Source organism: Phyllobates terribilis, unplaced genomic scaffold (genome assembly GCF_046119375.1).
Source record: "Phyllobates terribilis strain yellow unplaced genomic scaffold, ASM4611937v1 Scaffold_1__5_contigs__length_1240528914, whole genome shotgun sequence".
Lineage (NCBI taxonomy): Eukaryota > Metazoa > Chordata > Amphibia > Anura > Dendrobatidae > Phyllobates > Phyllobates terribilis.
In genome coordinates, this window is record NW_027362761.1 from 1,045,035,925 (window position 1) to 1,045,060,194 (window position 24,270).

The window sequence follows — 24,270 nt, forward strand, 5'->3', positions numbered from 1 at the left end:
ATCCAAGCCACAGTACAGCCTGAAGACAGTGAAGCATGGTGCTGCAGGAATCATGATATGGGTATGTTTCTCTTACTATGGTGCCGGACCTATTTACCGCATACCAGGGATCATGGACCAGTTTGCATATATTAAAATACTTGAAGAGGTTATGTTGCCTTACGCTAAAGAGGATATGCTTTTGAAAAGGGTGTTTCAACCAGTCCAACAAAATTGACGTTATGGAGTGGCCAGCCCAATCCCCGGACCTTAATCCAATAGAACACTTGTGGGGTGACATCAAAAAATGCCATTTCTGAGGTAAAGCCAACATATGGCAAACAATTGTGGGATGTAGTCAGAGTATCCTGGGCTGGAATAGTTGACAGGTGCCAGAAGTTGGTTGACTCTATGCAACATAGATGTGTAGAAGTTCTAAAAAACTGTGGTTATACAACTAAATATTAGGTTAGTAAATCCTAAAAAAAAAAAAGTACATATTGTGAGTTTGTAAAGACAAATGCGGAGACTGCTATTTTTTTTCAACAAGCCAATGTTCCTTTTTTGTTATTTTCTGTAAAGTGGTTACAAATTATACACATTGTTCTTCATGTTTTGAATTCGAAAACAGTGTGCAATGTTCCCAATGCATGGAAATAAAAACTAGTATACAGATTTTGTGCTTAACTCAGGTTTTAGAATACACTACTGTTATTTTGAACACTACTGTATGTATAGATGTACAAAAATCAATGACACTGAATCTTCCATAACTAGTATGTCCATTTTAAAGTCTTATCATTGTTTATATGATTCTTTACACAGCTGAAGTATAATACTAAAATCCACACTGGAAATTCTTCTGGTTTCACGTATGTGTTCCTTATGATCTATTATTGTTCCTAAAAGTGGATATACACATTAAACGATTTGACTAAAATGGACAATTTCAAACATAATGAATATTTTTAAGGTGGAATTTAACAAGTGATCGTTTTAGCTGTCAGATGATACACCATCATCATCTAGAAAGAAGTTGGATTTTTTCTGTTCCTTAGATGAAAGATCAATTCGTAAAATCTGTCAACCATTAGTGAATATTCAATGAAAGGACGTTCTCAGAAAGACCTTTAATTTTTCTCGCTGTGCAATTGAAGATGTATGGTCAGGTTGAACACCACTTACATTTTAAAATTATATCAACAGATTGAGCTGAGCTAAAAGGTTGATAGGATGCTGGTTCTGTGGCCACATGCGTAGTCTTCAGACCAGAGCTCTAGAGACCTCCTACTACCTGGCTCCTCTTCTACTTGGCACGGATGAGTTGCGGCCAACTACTAATTATTAAAGGTGCTGGAGATGCCTCAGATAGTAAGAGGTTTGCAGCTCTCTAGTCCGGTGGCCACACACTACCAACGTGGCTGCTACACCAGGGTCCCACTAGTCTTTTTGTTCAACTCTGTGAATAGGATCAACCTTTGGTTGAATGTGTGAAATTTTATATTTGATCAAATTAAATTTTATATTTGATTCTAGGACTGAAAAACTATATTGGGGTCTGTCATTTATTTTATAGGTGGAAAGCGGTATTCTAAGACCAGTAGTAGATGGTACAGTTAATGCGAATGAAACAGACGAGCATCGCAGCCCATCCACTCTATAGTGTTGTAAGTATCTGGAATAGTCGCAAGAGAATTTTTTAAAGATTTTATTCTTTATTTTTTTTTAAATCCCCTTCAAGTTTTAGATTACATCTGCACAATTTTGTCAATGTCTTACAGTAAATAATAACTCGTGAGTCATAGTTTATTCCAGGCAAAATTTATTAGACGTCTATTGAAGAAAAATAACAAACCAAGGAAAAATAACACATTGTTTGCTTCTAAGAATCCATCATTAATTTTCTGGAAGCCAGGTATGAAACATTTTTTTTTTTAAAATCAGATACAGAGAGTAGAAACAGTGCACTATTAAATAATACAGGCATTAAACCAGGCATGGGAAAGCCGACCCAATCCACCCGTTCTAGAGCCACGTCTCCCATGAGCCACCGGCCGCAGTACCGCGCCGTACATGAGAGATGTTGTTTAGAAGGCGCGGGATGCAGGAGACCCATGCGTGTCTTAGACACTACATTCCCCTATAGTAACGCCATCAAAAGTAGGTGTTTATAGCAAAGCTGCATGCAGTAGAACAACTGTAAAAGTCAAAGCCTTCCAAATATAAAGCTTCTTTATTTCTTCAACATGAAATACTTTATACTGCAAAAAGGATGTCTATTTTATAGCATTTCTCTGTAACAAATAAATATGTACATTTAGATACCACTGGTAAAACAAGTTCATTGTTTCACAAAATCGTTCATAAAAGGCTATTTTTACAGGTCTGAATTGGCTACTGTGGCAGAGAAAAGATGGCCGCCTTATGGTGACGTGGGCACTCCCAATGGCATCACAGAGGACACGGGACAGAGGCTCTTTACAACGGGAAAATATGTACAAAATACTACTGAAATTGTGAGTGTGTATCTAACAAAAAGCAGAAATATAGTAAACACTGTTTAATAAGGTGCTGAAAAACCTGTGTACTCAATGTCAGGTGGCACTCCTATACATTGGGGCTTAATCTTTAGTATCATATAGCCAGGGCTAATATTCACCTGTAAACTAGCAGTCCGAGAACTGGCCATGTACCCACTATTCCTCGCCACAATTGTTGGTGGCCGCAGGCAACGTCACAGATATAGGACATCTTATATGGCCGTGCGTTGTCTTTGGGTTTTATTTACCACATTTTTTTTGCAGCCAAGTTATCAGATAATAAGTGTTCCCCTTCCAAATTTGATCCCAACACTGACATCACCTACATGCAAACTACAAATTATGGCTTTTTAAAATTAGATGTGTTAGGTAGACTTCTTACATTGCATATCCACTGGCTGAACCAACAAGAAATGATACAAAATGAGAAAATAATCGTCACCTACCCTGGTGGGGCCTCCACTGATCGTCAGGATCTCATCCTTTATGGTGCTATACTGTATGATAGGACTACACCATCCATTTGTTAATGTAGATCAGTGCAGATCTTTGGTAGATTGGTGTGTACAATCAAAAAATAATTCCGATATACCGATTACACTGCTTAATGGAGCGGTCTGAGATTGTGATCGAAAACACCAAGTTGGGTTGGGTCTGGTATTGCAGCTCAGCCCCATCCATCTGCCTGTAAAGGCAGATTTCTTTAAAACAAAACTACCACGTTCATGTTTTTGCATTCATTTATGATGTTTCCATTGATATTTATATCGGTAATAAAGACTATTTGTGTTATTTTGTCTTCCAAAACTATGTTTTATACTGGGAAAGTCAAGTTCAGGTTGTGTCATTGCTGTTGTAAAAGAAAATATAATGTATAGAAGATTTCATTGTAAAACTTTGTGTTATGTTTGTGACTTATCGGCTAGTGATGCTGTGTTCGGATATAAAATTGTGACACTCAGGTAAAACACGGTGATAAATATGTGTAGTGAACTCACTGATTACCCATAGCCAATGTCCAATACAGTACAAGCACGTGAATGAGAGACGGCCTCAGGATAGTACAAGACATTTCACATTATTCCATATTATTCTTTACAGCAGTTTGTGTGCAACATTTATTTAGTTATCCTTTACTTCATGAACGTCTATCCTGGAAAATCACTTGACTTTTATTAATTAATCCAAATATGTTCAGAATTCTTCTTTAATTAGTTTCTAAAAGGGAACCGGTCAGCTGAACAATGGGGCAACAGAAATCAGACACTGACTGCTTCATTGCCTCTTACTGGCTGCGTCTTTGGGTTGGCTCACATGAGTGTATACATCGGACAAGTGCTATCTGATGTTTTGTCCAATAGCACTTGGACCAATGTTGTTCTATGGGGCAGTGCTGAATAGCGTTCATTTTCTCATGCTGGTTCGGCATGAGAAAAAATTGCAGCATGCTGCAAGTTGCTGGTCAAATCATAGCATGGGCACCTATTCAAGTCTATAGGTGCTTGGAAAACATCAGACTGCACTTGGATGACATATGAGTGGGGTTCAATTTCTGCAGACACACACAATGGAGAAATCTTGTTCTTAATCTCCTCTGCACCTGTGCTACGATTCTGATCAGATGACCACACTCTGACCACACTCTGACCACACTCTGACCACACTCTGACCACACTCTGACCACACTCTGACCACACTCTGACCACACTCTGACCACACTCTGACCACACTCTGACCACACTCTGACCGAGTGTCATTTACGCATGGGACAATCTATGCTCGTGTGATCCCGGCCTTATTCTGAACGCTGCAGAGTTTCTGGGAAAAATTTATGTGAAATGATGACCAGGGACTGTGTGTGTCGGATGACGAGTCCAAGACAGGTCCATGGCCGGCTTTTTAAAGTACGTTTTCTCTGAAATGCTGCGGCGTACACAGAACTCAGCCAGTGTCTGGTACATGCTGCCCGTTGTTAGGGGAGAATGAATTTCATGACAGGTTCGGTTTCATATATCTTGATAGTGATTTTGCAAGTAGCCAGATTAATGTTTAGGCCTTGTTCTCATGGGTTGGATATGCTACTTTTTTAACAAATCCAGACAGAAAATCTGCAGCATACTAGTGTACCAGGGAAAGGATAACATTTCATGAAAATGTCATCCATGTGCTGTGGAGAAAATCTGCATCATGTCAATTTCTGTTGTGGGTATTCACTACAGCATTTCTCAGCTGCGATAGCTACAAAATTTTCTGCAAATACGTCCCATGTGAATACACGCTTAAAGTTATATCAATGCAGGAAATCTCGCTATAGATGCATCGTATCATTCAGATGTCAGTGTTGCTCACAGATTACTTCTTTTAGTTTGCAGTATACTCTGGGAAGCTGTCATTTAATGCCAAACTAAAGACACATTTTTTGAGTATTTTTATATGATGCCCATTGTATTTCCTATTCAGGTAAATGTGTACAAATCTTGTGTGTAGGATAGCACATAGTGTATGATGATGTCACTATGGACATAAATGTTATAGTACATACAGGCCTGGCACAGGGGGTGAGGAGTAATAAGTGGCAGAAGAATGGGACTGAGTATACGCAGCAAGTACATGATTCTTATTATCTGCTTTTCTCAATATACAATTCTATAGTCCGCCATACACATTAGATGGCTGTCAGCCGAACAATGCTTCAGCCGATCGTTTGACCGCCAGCCATCCCAACCGGCTTATCTCAAACACAGGAGCGCTCATTCGTCCGAGCGCTGCTGTATCTTCCATGCGTAAGCGGCAAACAGACATCTCTGCCGGCATTTTATCTTCGGGAGAACAAAGCAATCGGTAGTCCGAAATCTGACATATCCAACCAACATCTTCCCATATGATCAGTTGGCTGGCGCTCCCATACATATTAGACTGTTGCCGAACCTGTCGACATTGAAGGTCATTAGTCTAAAGTGTATGGGAGCCTTAGGTTCAATGCGGGATGCAGCAGGTATGTGACACTCAGGTTTAGGCTTCTAATGAGTCACAGAATATGCCGCCAACAGGGCAGATGCTTTTTATATTAGCACAATTTAGACACATATACAGGTCTGACATGCACTCAAATGGACGTGGTCTAAGGCTGTGAGAACATTGACCCTGTGATTGTTTCTAATATAAAAGAAAAACCTTGCACAACCGATCCGCCAATGACTTTTTGAAAGGAAAAATAGCTCTGTCCTATTCTTTGAGTCAGAAGCGAGAGAATCTGAGACTTTGACACAGAAGTGACACAGCCCGGCAGAAATAAACATCTCACAACCAGAATATGGCACTACGAGAACTTATTGCAGGAGGGAGGGTTTTTTTTTAAAACTAATAATTATGAAAAGAAATCAAATACGCAGGCAGCTGCTTATATACATATTGAGACTTAATAACCCATCATATGTTCTCCATTGTTATATAGATTTTCTAGAAAATGTGGGCTGTAAGAGAAATTGATGTCACTGCTGATTAAATTTACAGATAGCTGCCCATATTCCTGCAGCCCGTATTCCTGCAGCCCGTACTCCTGCAGCCCATATTCCTGCAGCCCGTATTCCTGCAGCCCGTATTCCTGCAGCCCGTATTCCTGCAGCCCGTATTCCTGCAGCCCGTATTCCTGCTGCCCATATTCCTGCTGCCCATATTCCTGCTGCCCATATTCCTGCAGCCCGTATTCCTGCAGCCCGTACTCCTGCAGCCCATATTCCTGCAGCCCGTATTCCTGCAGCCCGTATTCCTGCAGCCCGTATTCCTGCAGCCCGTATTCCTGCTGCCCATATTCCTGCTGCCCATATTCCTGCTGCCCATATTCCTGCTGCCCATATTCCTGCTGCCCATATTCCTGCTGCCCATATTCCTGCTGCCCATATTCTTGCTGCCCATATTCCTGCTGCCCAGTGTGCGTTCAGATCACCCCATTACATTTAGTTAATATGCATTTCTGTACCTTCTCTGGAATTAGGTGTGAATTTGCTTAGATTTTTTTTATTTTCTCTTTAGGGTTTCTTTCACCAGTTAAAGGGGTATTTCCATCTCCAAGATCCTATCCCAATAGATAATAGGTGTAATAATAATATTAGCAAATACCTCCAGTTAAGAAATGTAGTACAGCTCTATTGATTTGCTTTGTCACTTACCCAATGTGCAGGGCATTGCAGTAGCTTAGGTAGCCATGGTTACGAGTTACGACCACTAATCAACTAACTTCCTAACTGTCACTATATGAGGGGTTGTAACCATGGATACTGAAGCTACTGCAATGCCCTGCACAAGGGGTAAGTGACATAGCGAATCAGAAGAACTATATTACATTTCTAATTATAGGTTTTTGCTAATATTATTACACATACTATATATTGGGATAGGATCTTGGAGATGGGAATACTCCTTTAAATGTCAAGTATCATCTCATTCAATCTGTAATAGACAGGTAATGACAAACTACAAAGAAGTATATTCTCATTAGTTTTATTCTTATCACATAGACGTGACTTTAGCAAGATCTAATGTTTCATCTGCCATTTATATCTTATGGTGTGTACCAATACCAGAGAGCCATATACACTTAATGGCGGGGCCATCAGACGTCATTTCCCTCTTTATACATCAGGCTGTGTGATACATCTGTGATGGAAGTGCTAGTGGTAATCATTTTACCACCAATCATCCATTTCTACGAACAGATATCTAGGCTGATTAACATCTTCACTAACGTGTGTTCTCAGAGTGTCTTACACAGGGTTTCTAACACACTGAAACTTCCAAAACTCCTTTCATTAGAGGCAGTGCGTCCTATGAGTACGCAGTTTTATGAGGAGTGAATAGTTATTGGTGCTAGAACATCAGAAGTAATGAGACTGGGCCAGGAAGGCTCTAATACTGCTAGACAATGTTGGCAGGCTGCAGGACTACATATATGAATTGGTTCAGGTCAAAAATAAAGACGCTTGCTTCCTAGCAATACACATTACAAGTCGAGAATCCGGCAAAACAAACTACAATCACAGCCTTTTGACGTAATTTCCGGGGAAGGTTCCAAAGAACTTTGTTCTTCTAGAAGTCCCTGAAAATAGAGAGAAAAATCAGTCCAGGGTCAGTCAGTTCACTTGTATGATGAAGTTTGACTTTGTAAGTAAAAGCTTTGTGATATCGGAGTGCTGCAGATGAATAAGACAGATGGTAAGGGCACATTGGGGCAGATTTACTAAAGCAAACTTAGACTTGACAGTTCTAAAATGCGCCAGATTTGTCAATATGTTTTATGCTAGTTGGGTTACTTTGGTCCACAAAGTAGCACCATTTTTTTGTCACAATTTTGCTGAATGGAATCATGGTTTTGTACCCATGCCCCTTTGTGTTCTTTTCTGATAGGTCATGTCTCCTTTCCAGGAATATGGAAAATGTGGCTATAATGTGTCGGAGAGACATAATAAAGTGGCATAAAGCATACAAGACAGGTTTTTTGGACAAGTATGTCAGATTTCTGGGGCAAGTATCTTAGTATATCTGCCCCATTGTCTTCAATAATACAGGTATATAATCTAGAGCACCTACAAAGTCAATCAGGATATCAAGATCAAGCAGGATCAGATAGTGAAACGGAAGTGTCCACAAGACGGCGTTTATGATCACGGGATGCGTCGGTGCATCGTGCCGCTTACTACTAAGTCCTCAGAAAGACAAGCGGTACACAAATGTGTGTGGCGCCACATCCCTGCACCTGATGTCATTGGTGTCCCCTTCCATTCTGTGTCTGTTACACTGGGTTAAAGTAATTGGATGTTTTAAGGCAAGGATGCGCAATCTGCGGCCCTTGATACCCTTCTGTGCGGCCCTCAACCATCTGGTCACAGACATGTCTGACCATGTCTTGTGATTGCTAACATGTATTTTACAAGTCAGGGAGAAGAGGAGTAGTGTGGAAACAGGGACAGCAAAATACTTATATTGAGGCACCGTGCGGCCATCGGTGGGACTCCCATATTTTTAATAGAAAGGAGGAGTCTTAATTCCTCTGTAACACGTAAATGATATGAAGTAGACATGCACGAGTGCTGCTACATTAAATGTGGTTTATTGGAGAAGGGGAATGCTTGACTGCTTCAGCATCTCACATTAACTACAATGGAAGGAGCTGAATGTGTGATCTCTTCCTTTCTGGATTGTGAAAAAGGAAAAAAGGGAACTTTTATACTCCTGATAGATGAGAGTCCAAAAAAAATAGAGCCAGCACTCCTTGAGAAAGCTAAAGGCGAAACGTACGTTGGAGTTTTGGGTCCTTCACCTCTGGTCGGCTAATCTTTTGATATATGATATGTTTGCATCTGACAGCTACAGTATATTGCACTATCTGCACTTTATCTCACGGTGATACATTATGTACATATTCATTATTACTTTGTCCATATATTGTCTAACGCACAGCTACTTTACTCATTATTGAGTGTTTTGACCATGTATATTACAGCCATTTCTTGCTACGTCCCCATAACTTTCCTCTGTATGATCCTCCCCACATTTTTAATATCATATTTTATGTCATTCTTTTGCATGTCTAATAAATTCTTGTTTGTCTTCTGTTGGTTGTCTACAATGGAAAGTGCTGAATGCATGATCTCTTCCTTTCTGGAAGGGAAAAATAGAGACTTTTATCCTCCTGATAAATGAGAGTCCAAAAAATAGAGCCAGTGCCTATTATAAATTTATGGCATATACTTTCAGAAGGTAACACCCCCCTAATGCCCAAGTTTTATTGCAACCTTTGGGGTATGTTTTAATCTGACAATGCAGCCCTCAGACTAAAAAGGGTTTTGCACCCCTGATTTAAAGTGATAGTCAAGTGGCTCGGTGAGCTAACAGTGCAGGGAAGCTTGTAGTGTAAAAATAATAATACTAGGTAACGTAAACGATACCAATATTTATTTTATCCCTTTTTTATATTTTTATTTGAGCCCGTTTGCACAATGTAGTTTTACTGCAGATTTTGCTTCTTTTTTTTTCAAAAATAATGATGCAAAAAAGATGTGGCAAGATAAAACTTACCTACAAACCATCCATCATCACATTTTTCCATGACATCTATCACATCTCCTTCCCGTAATTCTAGCTCATCTTCGTTCCGCGGGGTATAGTTGTACAAAGACTGGTATCTGTCAGAAGTAAAGGTATAACACGTTACTCTGCCATGATGAGGTTTTGTACTGTATGTTAATTGTCATTCTACGGACACAAGTTATTAGTGGTCCTTATCTACAGAACCATAGGGTAATATGATACATTGCAAAATTTAAAGAAGTCATTCCAGTCGTTTTTTCTTCTAAAACTGCACCCTCCACCTGATTACCCATCACACTGTGCACTTCTCTTGTATAGAGTGTACTTACTTTCATATGTTTCAACTATTTGCTTTTTTTTTCCCTTCAGCCTCCATCTTGATTTCTAGCTCTCATTATCCATTTTTTTCCTCTATGCTATAAAGCCCTGTTAGATCAGCACAGCAACACATGACCAGCTAGAGCAGGGGTCTCAAACACTTGGCCCCGAAACAATTTATTGCGGCCAGTAGCCAGGGGTGGACATGCAAGTTTGGTAAACAGGCAGCTATCGGCCGGGCCAGCACTGTGTCTTTAAGTGTGTCAGATACCATTCTGGCCATGTCACAGATATGGTGGTGGCCACCCTACTGTATAGCAAGGGCTGTGGGGACATAATACTGAATATTGGGAGCGGTGGGGACATAATACTGCATACAGAGAGATGTGGGGACATAATACTGTATATAGGCAGCTGTAGGGGCCATCATAATATATATAGAGAGCTGTGTGGAAGATCATACTTTACATAGGGGAGTAGTAGAGGCCATCATATTGTATATAGGGGGGACAATGTGGCCATCATACTGTGTAGAGAGGAGTAATATGGCCATCATACTGAACACAGGGGGCTGTGGGGACATCATACTGTATATAGGGGGCTTAGTAGCCATCATACTGTATATAGATGAGCTGTGATATCATTATAATGTATACAGGGGTCTATATGGCAATCATACTGTATAGATTTTAGACAGCCATCATACTGTATATACAGGAACTGTAATTCTCTGGGGTCACCATGTGATCACATAACATAACTGATGAGAAGTAAACCTTGAGTTTTCAGATAGAAAGAAGCAACTAAATAAAGAAGTAATCCTAGCTAAATTGTATACAGTATAGTGGGGGACTAATGACACGGTGAATTAAAGTAATAGAATGAATGTATATAGAGAGAAAGGGTACACTTACGGTTCCCCCATACCCTGGATATTTTCATGTGTGAATACAGCCCTCTGTTGGGGAAAATAACATTTGTGATTATTAAAAAATACTATTGATAGATCTTAGCCTAATTCTTCACCATTGCTCTTACAGAATACAGAGACACATAATGCAGACAGACTGGTAATACTTGTACAGTGAATGTCGGGCTTACAAGACACTGCTAAACACAAATTATTGCTATGCAGACAAAGCTTTGTGCTTTACACAGTTTTATTTAGGACCACCGTATATCCCATTTACACATCAGCGCAGCTGTAATATGCCCCAAAGACACTAAATGATAAATGTGAAGCTGTAATACACTGTGGTTTGTGTTGAGGACAAACCCATTGTAAACAGGGGCACACATTCACATACACCGCCATGCAATTTCTATAGACAAACACTGGTATAGTATGGATCCTACTGAAGAGCTCAGTGCATTTATGTAAGGAAAGCAAAGCAACACATATTTTCCGCCATTGTTTGTGATATATAGCCGTATCTTAATCTGTAATTATGAAAGCATTCTGTGATCTTGTAATACATCACTATCATCTGTTACTAATAACTTCAGTATTACAGCTATACTCTTCATATAGGTTAAATATGAGTAGATACGTCCTATTCTAGTCACCTTTCTTTTTATAGGGCACTATAACAGTCTAGTTTAGTAGGTTTTCAGGTGCAGAAGAAAATACACAGAGTACACGATTCACAAACATTGCAGCAAAAAGAACATTGACCACATAGAAGTTTAGCGAAAGTCCAGGCAAATATCTAAACATTCACATGTACGTAAAACATATGTATTATTCAATCATAAAGTCAGACGTAAAGCTGCTTATCTTCCCCAGAGATAATGACCCCCAATAATCATTTTCCCAAGACCGTAACACAACAATTAAGCATATGTAAGCCAAGAAACATGCTACACATTTCTTTAAACTACTCCATCCTTTCTAAATATTGACATGCCGCGCTAAAGTCAACTGGGATTGCCAGGGACCTACTTTCCTCGGGGCACACTCCGCTGCCCTCCTTTCCTCGGGGCACACTCCGCTGCCCTCCTTTCCCCGGGGCACACTCCGCTGCCCTTCTTTCCCCGGGGCACACTCCGCTGCCCTTCTTTCCCCGGGGCACACTCCGCTGCCCTTCTTTCCCCAGGGCACACACCGCTGCCCTACTTTCCCCGGGTACACTCCGCTGCCCTACTTTCCCCGGGTACACTCCGCTGCCCTACTTTTCCCGGGGCACACTCTGCTGCCCTACTTTCCCGGGGCACACTCTGCTGCCCTACTTTCCCGGGGCACACTCTGCTGCCCTACTTTCCCGGGGCACACTCTGCTGCCCTACTTTCCCGGGGCACACTCTGCTGCCCTACTTTCCCGGGGCACACTCTGCTGCCCTACTTTCCCAGGGGCACACTCTGCTGCCCTACTTTCCCAGGGGCACACTCTGCTGCCCTACTTTCCCAGGGGCACACTCTGCTGCCCTACTTTCCCAGGGGCACACTCTGCTGCCCTACTTTCCCAGGGGCACATTCTGCTGCCCTACTTTCCCCAGGCACACCCCGCTGCCCTTCTTTCCCCGGGGCACACTCCACTGCCCTACTTTCCCCGGGTACACCCCGCTGCCCTACTTTCCCTGGGGCACACTCTGCTGCCCTACTTTCCCCGGGGCACACTCTGCTGCACTACTTTCCCTGGGGCACACTCTGCTGCCCTACTTTCCCAGGGGCACACTCTGCTGCCCTACTTTCCCAGGGGCACACTCTGCTGCCCTACTTTCCCAGGGGCACACTCTGCTGCCCTACTTTCCCAGGGGCACATTCTGCTGCCCTACTTTCCCCAGGCACACCCCGCTGCCCTTCTTTCCCCGGGGCACACTCCACTGCCCTACTTTCCCCGGGTACACCCCGCTGCCCTACTTTCCCCGGGGCACACTCTGCTGCCCTACTTTCCCCGGGGCACACTCTGCTGCACTACTTTCCCTGGGGCACACTCTGCTGCCCTACTTTCCCAGGGGCACACTCTGCTGCCCTACTTTCCCAGGGGCACACTCTGCTGCCCTACTTTCCCAGGGGCACACTCTGCTGCCCTACTTTCCCAGGGGCACACTCTGCTGCCCTACTTTCCCAGGGGCACATTCTGCTGCCCTACTTTCCCCAGGCACACCCCGCTGCCCTTCTTTCCCCGGGGCACACTCCACTGCCCTACTTTCCCCGGGTACACCCCGCTGCCCTACTTTCCCTGGGGCACACTCTGCTGCCCTACTTTCCCCGGGGCACACTCTGCTGCACTACTTTCCCTGGGGCACACTCTGCTGCCCTACTTTCCCCGGGGCACACTCCACTGCCCTACTTTCCCCGGGTACACCCCGCTGCCCTACTTTCCTAGGGGCAACAAAGCGTGGGCAACAGTAGATAGTGTTTCAGGAAAGTAAGTCTGTAAAGTGTACTTCAGAAATACTGGGCATCAGAGTATGCCTCAGTTAAGTAAAGCAGCAAAGTGTGCCTTACGAAAGCAGGGCATCAGAGTGTGTCATAGAAAAGTGGGGCACCACTGCGTGCTTCAGAGATACAGAGACAGCAGAGTGTACCTCAGGAAAGTAGGGCAGCGGAGTGTACGCACATAGCCGAGTATTGTTTATTTCTTAAAACAATTCCTTATAGAATCGCACCCCAGATAGAAACATTTCAAAGATCAAACTTTTGGACTCTTTGCCAAATAAAAAATTTAAAAGAATAAAACTACTAAGAGAAGGAAGGTGCTTCCCGTCAATACCATAGCAGATTTCACATTAGTAAAATAAGAATTTAAAATACAAAATCTACTATTGGTTTGCACTTTATAGAAGTTCTACCATTATAGTAGATTACACATGATACTGTATGTTCTGTACAGTGTTATAATAAGTGTGCATTGTGTTGGAACCTAACAATACCCTAAGACAGCTGGAAATATTTCTATCATTGGCCAGGATCATCCATATAAGGCCACGGCCCCACTATCAGTATTTGGTCAGTATTCAGTCAGTATTTTTTCTCAGGAGTGGGAGACAAAACCAGGTGAGGAACAATCAGAGAAAAGGTATAATAGAAAGAAGTCACCAATTCTGCATTTATCACCCACTCCTGGTTTTGGCTCCCACTCCTGAGAAAAATACTGACCGAATACTGATAGTGGGGCTGTGGCCCAAGACTCATATTTCTAATGAATTCTGTAGAATAATGATGTGGTGGGCAGGAGTTTCTGGAAAAACAGTCTTTTTTTTACAGACGGAGTAACATACAGACACACAAGCTTGGAATATTATACAGCAAGCTATATTATATGAAGCATCACATAAACACAAAATACAATTGTACATGTATAATAATTCAATGCAATAAAGCTAGGCAGCACAAAGAGTACATAATACACACACCTGACACAGTTACGTACATTTTGAGCTATATAAACCATACAGGATGACATACATGTACAATGATTTAAATCAAGCACATTCATCACACATAGTATAACAGATCATCATACTGCAGTATTTGGGGTGATCGTGACTCTGCTAGAGTTTATTGTAAACTCTAAGGTTAAATGCACATGTAGCATTTGTTGTGAAATACAGTACCAGCTAAATAGATAAAATACTTAAAAATCTCATTTTAAAGTTGCAGAAATTTTCAGCATGTCAATTCTTTGGGTCGAATTCACGGCAGATTTCATTCTTTGTACTGCAGCAATTCCGCAACAAATGCATGAGGATGTAAAACTTGTAGACTGTACCACGATTTTTGTTGAAATCCATCCTATGTGTATGTAGCCCAAAGAGCAGAACAATGGCACTCTAATGAACGGTGTCTGGCATTACAGCTCAGCCCCATTTGCTTGAATAGTGATGATCTGCAGTACCAGACACGGACAAGTGTGGTGCGGTTCTTTATTTTTTAATCCTAGCCGATCCCCTTAAAAGAGCTTCAAGATATAAAGTTGACAAAATGGATTTAAATTACTCTACCCTTTGGATGGTTTTGGGGCTTTTCACTGGTGAACTGCAGGCTTTTCTAGACATCACAGGACTACGAGGAGGCTTACCAACAACTACAAGGTCACTTTTATAAACAGTCTGCAAAACCATAGGACAGGAATCAGTTTCTAAATTCACCAATCCATTTTTATTCTTGATTAAACATAACCCATGCAGAATGCCACACGTAACAGTTAACATGCCACCAACATAAAAAATGCAAATAATGGAAAGGCGCAAGACTCCAAGGCATTACTGTCAGTGGGAAAAGAATGCACACGGAAAATGTAGAACAGACAAGAATAAAATAAATTTTAAGATGGGGTTTGGGCTGGTCAAAAACATGAGGGGAACGAAGTTATGTTATACTGTATATTCTATTTAGCTCCCTAATTTCAGTTGGAGACAGAATGTCTCTGAGTTCTAAAGTCTTTCTGCTTTCGGTAAAGAAACTACCACAGGACGCACACGAATGACGCGCTTAACCTAGAAAAGCATTAATGTAAGTATTAAGATATAATTGTCCTACAATTCTAGATAGTCCTGGTTAATATTTAATATAAATTATAAAATAATAAAAAGATTTATGTGGCCAGAGAGTGTACTTAAATATTTTTGAATATTTGAGGTTCTTGCAGGGCAACCAACAACTCTGATAGCGGTTTAATTACAAGTAAAACTTTTAATCTGATGCTGCTCATTGAGATGGGCTATTCAACTGGCATACTCAGACCTGAATCCAGACTGGAGACACCCGCCGTCCGAACCCTGCAAACCTGCCATCAAAGAGGTCTACAAAATCTAGTACAAAAAGGTTCTGATCTTGACCAGCATGGAGACCTTGTGTGTGGTGGTGTCACTTGGAAGTAAAAAAGGACCTGAAAGTATAAAATATTAACTGGATGTTTTTTTGTTTTGTTTTGCCTGGTCTGGGCTCTGAAATATTTTTTTAAGAATGTGTCTGCGGCCTAATTGTTTTAGGGGCCAGTCTAGAGTCTAAAGTCTAGAGTCTAAATAGTTGCAGTATTTTGGTCTTAAGTAGCTTTTGCGCTCTCGTCTGGAAGCCGATTAAATGTAAGGGTCTGGTCTTTGGTATGAATTAATTTTAGGAATTACTAAAACTAGCCACAGTAATTATCCTTGCTATAAAGTATAGTAAATTTAGCTGACATTAGTGTTCTTGGTCGCCCATCTAATGTGTATGGGGGGGCCTCTTGACTCATCCCTGATAGGAGATGATGGGGAGATAAGAGTTGGGCGACCCTTTTGTTCTCTAGGAGATAAGCCATGGCTACAGCTTCTCTGGTAATTGTTTTCTTTTCACCCCACATTAAATAAACATGATAATTCAATGAATGGGTGAGCCAGGAGAGATATTTGTCAACTGTCCCATTTGTACGGCCAGCTTTAATGAATACAAAGCTACTGGGTGGTCTTCCACCAAGAGGCCACATGGTCATGTCCAGCCACAGTCTATGGAGTTGAGACTCACTGTTTAGTCTTGCACTGTCTTTATGTATAGTATTGTCAGCTTTCCGCGCAGATTTCTATCCTACTGCCCCATTAACACTCCATAATGTTATATCACTACCATATTTTTGCACTGATGATGGATCTAAAGCTAATTTTATTAGCCGGAATACTCATTTCATGTTTGTGATTCTGATCTATAGCTGATATATACAGCGGACTGGACTGTGCTCGGCACTGGAATCAGGCACACAACCTGCTCTTACTCTGTAAGTGGAAGCTCTTCAGGGGTTAAAAGTCTTGGTATAATCCTCAAAACATTTTGTGCGCCTTTGTATATACACCGGCCATCAGTTGTTATTGCTGCAGTGGTGGATACCAGCAGAGGGGACAGCGTGCTTTTACTGCTGATACCCATAAAGTACGGTGTTATTTTGTGAGGCAGCCAAGCTCTGACATTTAACTGCAGAATGACTCACAGGACATAGTGATACCACAACTAGCACATTTATATGTGGAAGAGGCTCCTGAGGCTCAAGAAATATCAGTTTGAGAATATTACAGAATACAGCTGAAATGTGTGAGGCAGATAGTGGCACAGGTGGTGGTCGGAAAAGGAATAATAAGAATGTAAGAATTTGGTTGAATTATGTAAATGATTTCATTTGATCCAATTTAGAGGCTAATCGCACTCCTGTGAGAAATCTCCAGATCGTCAAATCTTGGAAGAATCCTTTTAATTGCACTATTCAAGGTATTAATATCGGTAGTATAGTTTCACTGCATGGTTCATCATTTAAAAAAATCCAGTACTTTTCACTACAAAGTTAATGACAGCTTGAAGCCCTGAGGAAGCGTCATGGACGATGTGAAACGGCTGTAGGCTATGTGTTGTTCGCTTTTACTACCCGTCCTGTATATGCCACAATAAAAAAAGATTTGTTTCATTTGATGAATAGTATCTTTCTTCTACGGAGTATCTACTTGGTCTGCCCTTTCTATTTTCTGACATTGACAGGTTCAATCCTGCCCGGCGGGAGAACAAAGGGCAGCTATTGTCATACAACATGGGGGCCTGGAGTGATACGATTAATAGAAAATAAAGGATAAGACAATTGTGGCATATTGCCATTTGCCAGGTTGGACTTTTTGCCAGAAGAAAATAGCTCCACAGGGTACTATTGTAAAGTCTATGAGATGCCTCCATACTGACAGCAGGGTTTGTCTTATACTCACTTGTGTAAAGGACTTAAAAAAAAATCTCTCCTCTATATGGATGGAAAGAGGTTAGCAAATGTAAGCATGTAGGCAATGGTAGCCAAGAGAGCCGCTATGTGCCGCCAACCTGCAGAAGAATACATCATCTTATCTCTCTATTGCATATAATACAGAATACTATTGAAGAGGTAAGATGGCGGCTACTTATGTTTAATATTGAATCATATGGATTTAAAAGTTATTTCGGCCCAATAAATGTATGGCATATCCACTGGATATGCCATACATGTCTGATGGATCCTGTTTCTATCTATGAGATCTGCACCTAGGTCTAGAAGAAGGGTCTCAATGACTTCTGTTCCGCCTTGTGATGTGACCTCTGGCTGCCACATCTAGAAGAATAAATGAAGAGGTGGAAGCATAAGTGCACTGCTCTCTCCATTCACTTGGATTGGATGCAAGTCACAGAAGTTGCTGAGTACAGAGGTAAATAGAAAGAGGAGCACACATGCTGTCCACCACCACATTCATTGCCTGCCTGGATGTGGAGGCCGGTGGCCATCTAACATGGCAGGATAGATTCCATGGATATGCCATAATATATAAAAATAGGACATCTTTGTATATATCCCAGATCAATAGCAAAATACTACACTTAAGTCTAATTCTGCACTTCTATACAAAGTGGTAATAAAAGCAAAGTTCACATTTGTGAATTGTATTCTGTGTAAGACATCACTACAAGGCAGTACTGGAGGACTCTACAAGGCAGTATGGAGGACAATTCATGTAGAACGCTAATTTCCTACTGACTTCACACATCTCATCTGTCATGTTGGGTAATCCAGATGGAAGAAGGAGGTTTCTATGCTATAGCCTTTAAATAGTCCGGCACCCTTGCCTCTGCTCAGCACAATAAACCAATTATAAAGCCACCTGTCTTCTATTTTATATGTTGGTCTTGTACCAGGACAATGTAGCAAGTTCATAGCTCATTGTTGGGATCATTTTGTCTCTAGTTTCTTTATTTAGTAATCCTAATGCTTAGTAATTGAACAGCAGGCTTTTGTTATTAAGTCACCATGTTTAATAGACTATTTTATTGCTCTTTAATGGAAAATCTCTGTGAGCAATTAAAGCTGCTGGACTGAAATATCTGTAACGTGACATCTTTTTCAAGAATGTAACAGCAGGTGATAATTTGGTTTTACTTCTAAGCAAAACTTCACACCTGAATTGTGGAATAATCTTGTTTAATTTTGGCTTTTCATATCTTAATTTTGAGTTACACAATGTTTCCTTTTACATTAACACCCAAAGCAAACGGCAGATATTCTTCTTCCAGACTGCAGTGCATTGTGGGAGTTGGGCTTAAAGTTTTGTGCAAGAGTCAGAAGAAACACTCAACAGTAGTGCTTATTTCATTTAATGAATTTATCTTTGGTGACCGATAACCACTCTCTCGTTTATAGAGGACCTGTCACTAGCTCAAAAAATTGAGTCAAATACCTTGTTAAAATCCCTGAGATTCCCTGATTTTGCCAATCTTTTCTGTTTTGCATTACTTCATTGCTATGATATTCACATTTGTCGCACAGTATGTGAAATCTCTGCTTGTAAAGAGCTGGGCGTTTTTTCAGAGTCTTCTCTGGGATGTCAGCTTTCTCCCTTTACTCTCCAAAGATGTCAATCACAGCTCAGGAGCTGATCTGGCTGTCTCGGCACTACTGAGCTATGACTGGCGATGACTCGCAGGGAGGACTGAAAGCACACGCCCCCAGTGAATACTCTGAACGCCCAGATGGATTGCAAAGCAAAGATTTCACATAATCTGATGTAGAAGAAACAAATGTGAATATCTCTGCATTGGAGGGACATAACGCAACACAGAAAAGAGCAGCAGAATCAGGGGAGCACAGGGATTTTTACAAGGTATTTAACTCAATTTTTTGAGAAAGTGACAGGTCCTCTTTGAAATTTTATACTAACTCTGCCAAGACTAGGAGTAGTGAATGATACCTGCTGATTATGCAACTAGCCTGGCAGGCATCTGCATCGTGCAACATCATCAGCGAAACACCCTCCTGATGCGGAAGCAAGCAATGCTGGACAATCCTTCTAAGTACCAAATGCCGGTGGGTGATATCATGAAGATTATGCCATATAGAGAATTAGTCTAAGCTAGGACAGAGACAGAGTTCCATCCAATTAATAGCCATAACAAAAAATGAGTTGTTTTTTTTATTACAATTCACATAAAATCTGCTACTAACATTTAAAAAAAATAAGTCTCAACTCCTTCTAATGGTGCAGATGCGCCTTAGATAGCTGTTGGTCAACTGCTCTTTTTGCTGCCAGCATCTGCTCCTGACGCCCCATACTCATGCGTGCTTGGTTCAGCTGAGCATTCATGAGTTCAGGAAAGGGGTAGTGGAGTAAGCTGCTGCCAGACACTTCTGGCGGTGGCTTATCACCTGGGAGAAAAAAACATTAGGAGTTGAAATTCAACTGGACAATCATTCTCTCCCCTAACATCATCTGTCTGGTGAGAGTCAGGAAACCGACCGCAGCACATACAGTTGTGCTCAAAAGTTTACATACCCCAGCAGAATTTTTCCTTTCTGGGCCTTGTTTCAGAAAATATGAATGATAACAAAAAAAAAATTTTCTCCACTCATGGTTATTGGTTGGGTGAAGCCATTTATTGTCCAACTACTGTGTTTTCTCTTTTTAAATCTTAATGACAACCAAAAACATCAAAATGACCCTGATCAAAAGTTCACATACCCCAGTTCTTAATACCGTGTATTGCCCCCTCTAACATCAATGACAGCTTGAAGTCTTTTGTGGTAATTGTGGATGAGGTTCTTTAATTTTCTCAGATGGTAAAGCTGCCCATTCTTGTTGGAAAAAAGCCTCCAGTTCCTGTAAATTCCTGGGCTGTCAAGCATGAACTGCGCGCTTGAGATCTCCCCATAGTGACTCAATGATATTGAGGTCCTGACTGAGACTGAGATGGCCACTCTAGAACCTTCACTTTGTTCTGCTGTAGCCAGGTCGACTTGGCCTTGTGTTTTGGATCGTTGTCATGTTGGAATGTCCAAGTACGGCCCATGCGCAGCTTCCAGGCTGATGAGTGCAAATTTGCCTCCAGTATTTGCTGTAATGAGCTGCATTCATCTTTCCTTCAACTTTTACCAAGTTTCCTGTGCCTTTGTAGCTCACACATCCCCAAAACATCAGCGATCCACCTCCATGCTTTACTGTAGGAATGGTGTTCCTTTCATCATAGGCCTTGTTGACCTCTCTCCAAATGTAAAGTTTATGGTTTTGGCCAAAAAGTTCTATTTTGGTCTCATCACTCCAAATTACCTTGTACCAGAAGTTTTGAGGTTTGTCTCTGTGCTGTTTGGCGTATTGTAGATGAGATACTTTGTGGCATTTGAGCAGTAATGGCTTTTTTTCTGGCGACTCGACCATGCAGCCCATTTTTCTTCAAGTGCCTCCTTATTGTGCATCTTGAAACAACCACACCGCTAGTTTTCAGAGAGTCCTGAATTTCAGCTGATGTTATTTGTGGGTTTTTCTTTGCATTCCGAACAATTTTCCTGGCAGATGTGGCCGAAATTTTTGTTGGTCTACCTGACCGTAGTTTGGTTTTTACAGAGCCCCTGATTTTCCATTTGTTAATCACAATTTGAACGCTGCTGACTGGCATTACCAATTCCTTGGATCATTTTTGTATCCCTTTCCTGTGTTATATAGTTCAACTACCTTTTCCCGTAGATCCGTTGACAATTCATTTGCTTTCCCCATGACTCACAATCCAGAAACGTCAGTGGCTGGATGAAAGATGCAAAAGTCTGTCTGGATCCCAGAAACTCACTCAGCTTTTATTCACACACACTGATGACAAGCAAACAGGTCACAGGTGAGGATGTTACCTTTAGTAGCCATTCAAACCCATTTGTGTCAAATTCTGTGCATGTTATTAGGCCAAAATCACCAGGGTATGTGAACTTTTGATAAGGGTCATTTGGATGTTTTTGGTTGTCATTAAGATTTAAAAAGAGAAAACACAGTAGTTTGACAATAAATGGCTTCACCCAACCAATAACCATGAGTGGAGGAAAAGTTTTTTTGTTTTCATTCATACTCTGTGAAACCAGGCCAAGAAAGGAAAAATTCTGCCGGGGTATGTAAACTTTTGAGCACAACTGTATTAGTCATCCGGTTCCACCAAAGTCAGCAAGTTTGGGCAACTGCAATGTGTATGGGGTCCTCATAGAGGTTGGGTTACATCTATATCTTATATCCTACGTGCGGGATGGACAAACATAACTAAGAAGTAACTCAAAGAAGAAAAATACTTACCCTAGTCTTATTCTATAAAATAAAAGCTCATGTAAATCTCAGTTCGCTGGAATCATGGCTTCTTTACTATTTAGTGGGAGAAATCTCCTTGATAAATAATGGGTTCATTAGTTTATCATTATTATTTATTTTTTAATGGGCAGAAGAACGCAACAAAGAACCTGCTGAAAGGACCCTAAGACCAGTGTGGACATGGCCTTACTGTATGAAAACAGATTTACATTGCATCCCTTAAGATTAAATGTTCCTGAAAGGCAAAACAGCTGTCTCTCAATGAATATGTGATGACTGGTTTATACGCTGCTACTGATGCACATTCTGCAACAGCTGAAAGCGATGCTCCAAAACACATAATAACAAATCCATCACCATCAAATGTTTGATGGTTTCCAGAGAGCAATAGGAGAATAGCTGGCCATACACATTAGATTAATGCTCAGCCAACAGCTATCTCCTCTGACCTCCCACGCTGGGCTGAGACACTGCATGTGGGGAGAAAGAAGTCAGTCACTGCCAGGTAGAGAAGATATGGGTTTAGTGGCCCAAAATCTGCCATTGGCAGAGAGTTGTGAGGACTCCTGTACATTACATGATTGGCAGGACCTGGCAAAATGGCTGCAGAAACCTAACAGATTTGGCTGGCAAGAAGTATGGTCAGCTTGTAGATTGTAAACTCTCCATCAGATTGTAAACTCTTGTGAGCAGCACCCTCATTTCACTTGTTCGAGTTGATATTTAATCTGTTACCCAGTAATGTTTTGTACATTTACCTTCTGAATTGTACAGAACTGTGCAATATGTTTGGGCTATATTACAGATGATCATGAACACTGATTGAGAACATGCTGTTGTATACTATGAAGGCAAGAGTATTGAAAAAACCCAAGATAAAAACATAAAAAGCAAATACCCTGCAATAAATAAGCAGCAATAGTGCATGAAAATAATATAGGGTGCTTAGTATGTCAATTGACAAATGGTAAGGATTTATTACTACAGGTTAGGACCGTCCCGAATACGGTCACCGTGAAGTGATAGGATGGCTTTTACGTTTTTTGATAAAAAATTATGTTAATTAAGCACCCTATATTATTTTCATGCACTATTGCTATTTATTTATTTACTGCAGGGTATTTGCTTATTATCTTTTTATCTTAGGTTTTGTCTGTTTAGTGGCCAGTGTGAACATGCGCTTACACTCTGCATGCACACCAACTTATATTCCAGCTCATCTCTTCAGGTGTTTTCAACAGTATTGAAAGTCAACTTAAATATTTCTTTATATTAAACAAAGTATAATTAATACTTAAAATAGGAGTGAATAAACCGGTCGCTGCAGTGAATGACCAAATCTGTCCTTTGTATGCAATGGGTGCCGTTTCAAATACTGCTGACCATCAGGAAATTAGTTCAAGAAAAATAAAGTTGATCGGTATATCCAAAAATAGATAAAATCCTAAAATTTTATTCCATAAGTCTGAAACCATTAAAATTCACATGCTGGTGATACAACAAGCAGTCTGATATGTTTCTGGCATTGTGCGCGCCCTTAGTCATAGAGAATTAGTCAGAATCATTCGCTATCACCAGCATGTGGATTTTAATTGTTTGATACTTATGGAATAAAATTTGAAGATGTTACTTATTTTTTTGGATGTGCCGATCAACTTTATTTTTCTTGGACAAGTCTAGTTAATATTGTCAACAAAACTGATTGTAATTCAATTAAATTACATTTTAAGAGATGTCCTTATAAGACTATTTTGCTGTCAAAAATGGGGCCACCAGCCTAAGACCCTCATCTAGGAGTCGAGTGACACCCAAGGATGTAGATTTCTCTGCAGATAGCAGCTGAACCCCGGACTCTTCAATCTGAGGGTTAGAACAACCCATTGATGATCTCATCCTAAATATTTTAATAAAACAATATAGCAGATATATCGTGCGTATATTAGGAAGCACAATGAGTAAAGACACTTGCGGCATGCATAAATATTGGATAACAATAGCATTGGAATTCTGTTTTGATTGGGAATTAGTATTTCTACACTTGAGCTTTAAACCGAACGTTTCCATGCCTGTTAGCAGTAATAAACCGTAAAATGTGATTATAAAAAAAAAGTGTCAGCCACATGCAGGTTTTTTCTGTTACCTTTAACCGAGGAGACTGTGTCTGCTGCCTGGATGTGACTTTCGTTAGCGCAGAGGGGTGTGATACAGTGGATTGACAAGGTAGAGATGGAGACACGCACTCGGCATTAAAAGGAAGACTAGAAGAAATGTGGGGAGGAGAATGTGCGGGAAACCTTTGCTTTCCAGGAGAAATGGAG

At 41.0% G+C, this 24,270-nt stretch overlaps 1 protein-coding gene across 32 annotated transcripts in view; it reads right to left on the bottom strand.

Annotated features, from left to right (window-relative positions):
- Positions 1-1,784: 1,784 nt before the first annotated feature.
- Positions 1,785-24,270, bottom strand: part of SORBS2 (sorbin and SH3 domain containing 2) — a 417,459-nt gene continuing 394,973 nt past the window's right edge. For 28 of the 32 annotated variants that reach the window (XM_073645333.1, XM_073645328.1, XM_073645327.1 and 25 more), the window contains 4 exons: positions 14,870-14,977; positions 10,838-10,881; positions 9,594-9,700; positions 1,785-7,614 (listed from right to left, as the gene is read on the bottom strand). In XM_073645333.1, the coding sequence (XP_073501434.1) occupies positions 7,553-7,614; positions 9,594-9,700; positions 10,838-10,881; positions 14,870-14,977 (321 nt within the window). In that variant the 3' untranslated portion in view covers positions 1,785-7,552. Of the gene's footprint in view, positions 7,615-9,593; positions 9,701-10,837; positions 10,882-14,869; positions 14,978-24,092; positions 24,252-24,270 lie in introns of all 32 variants that reach the window. The other 4 variants (XM_073645350.1, XM_073645330.1, XM_073645338.1 and 1 more) reach the window with 2 other exon arrangements.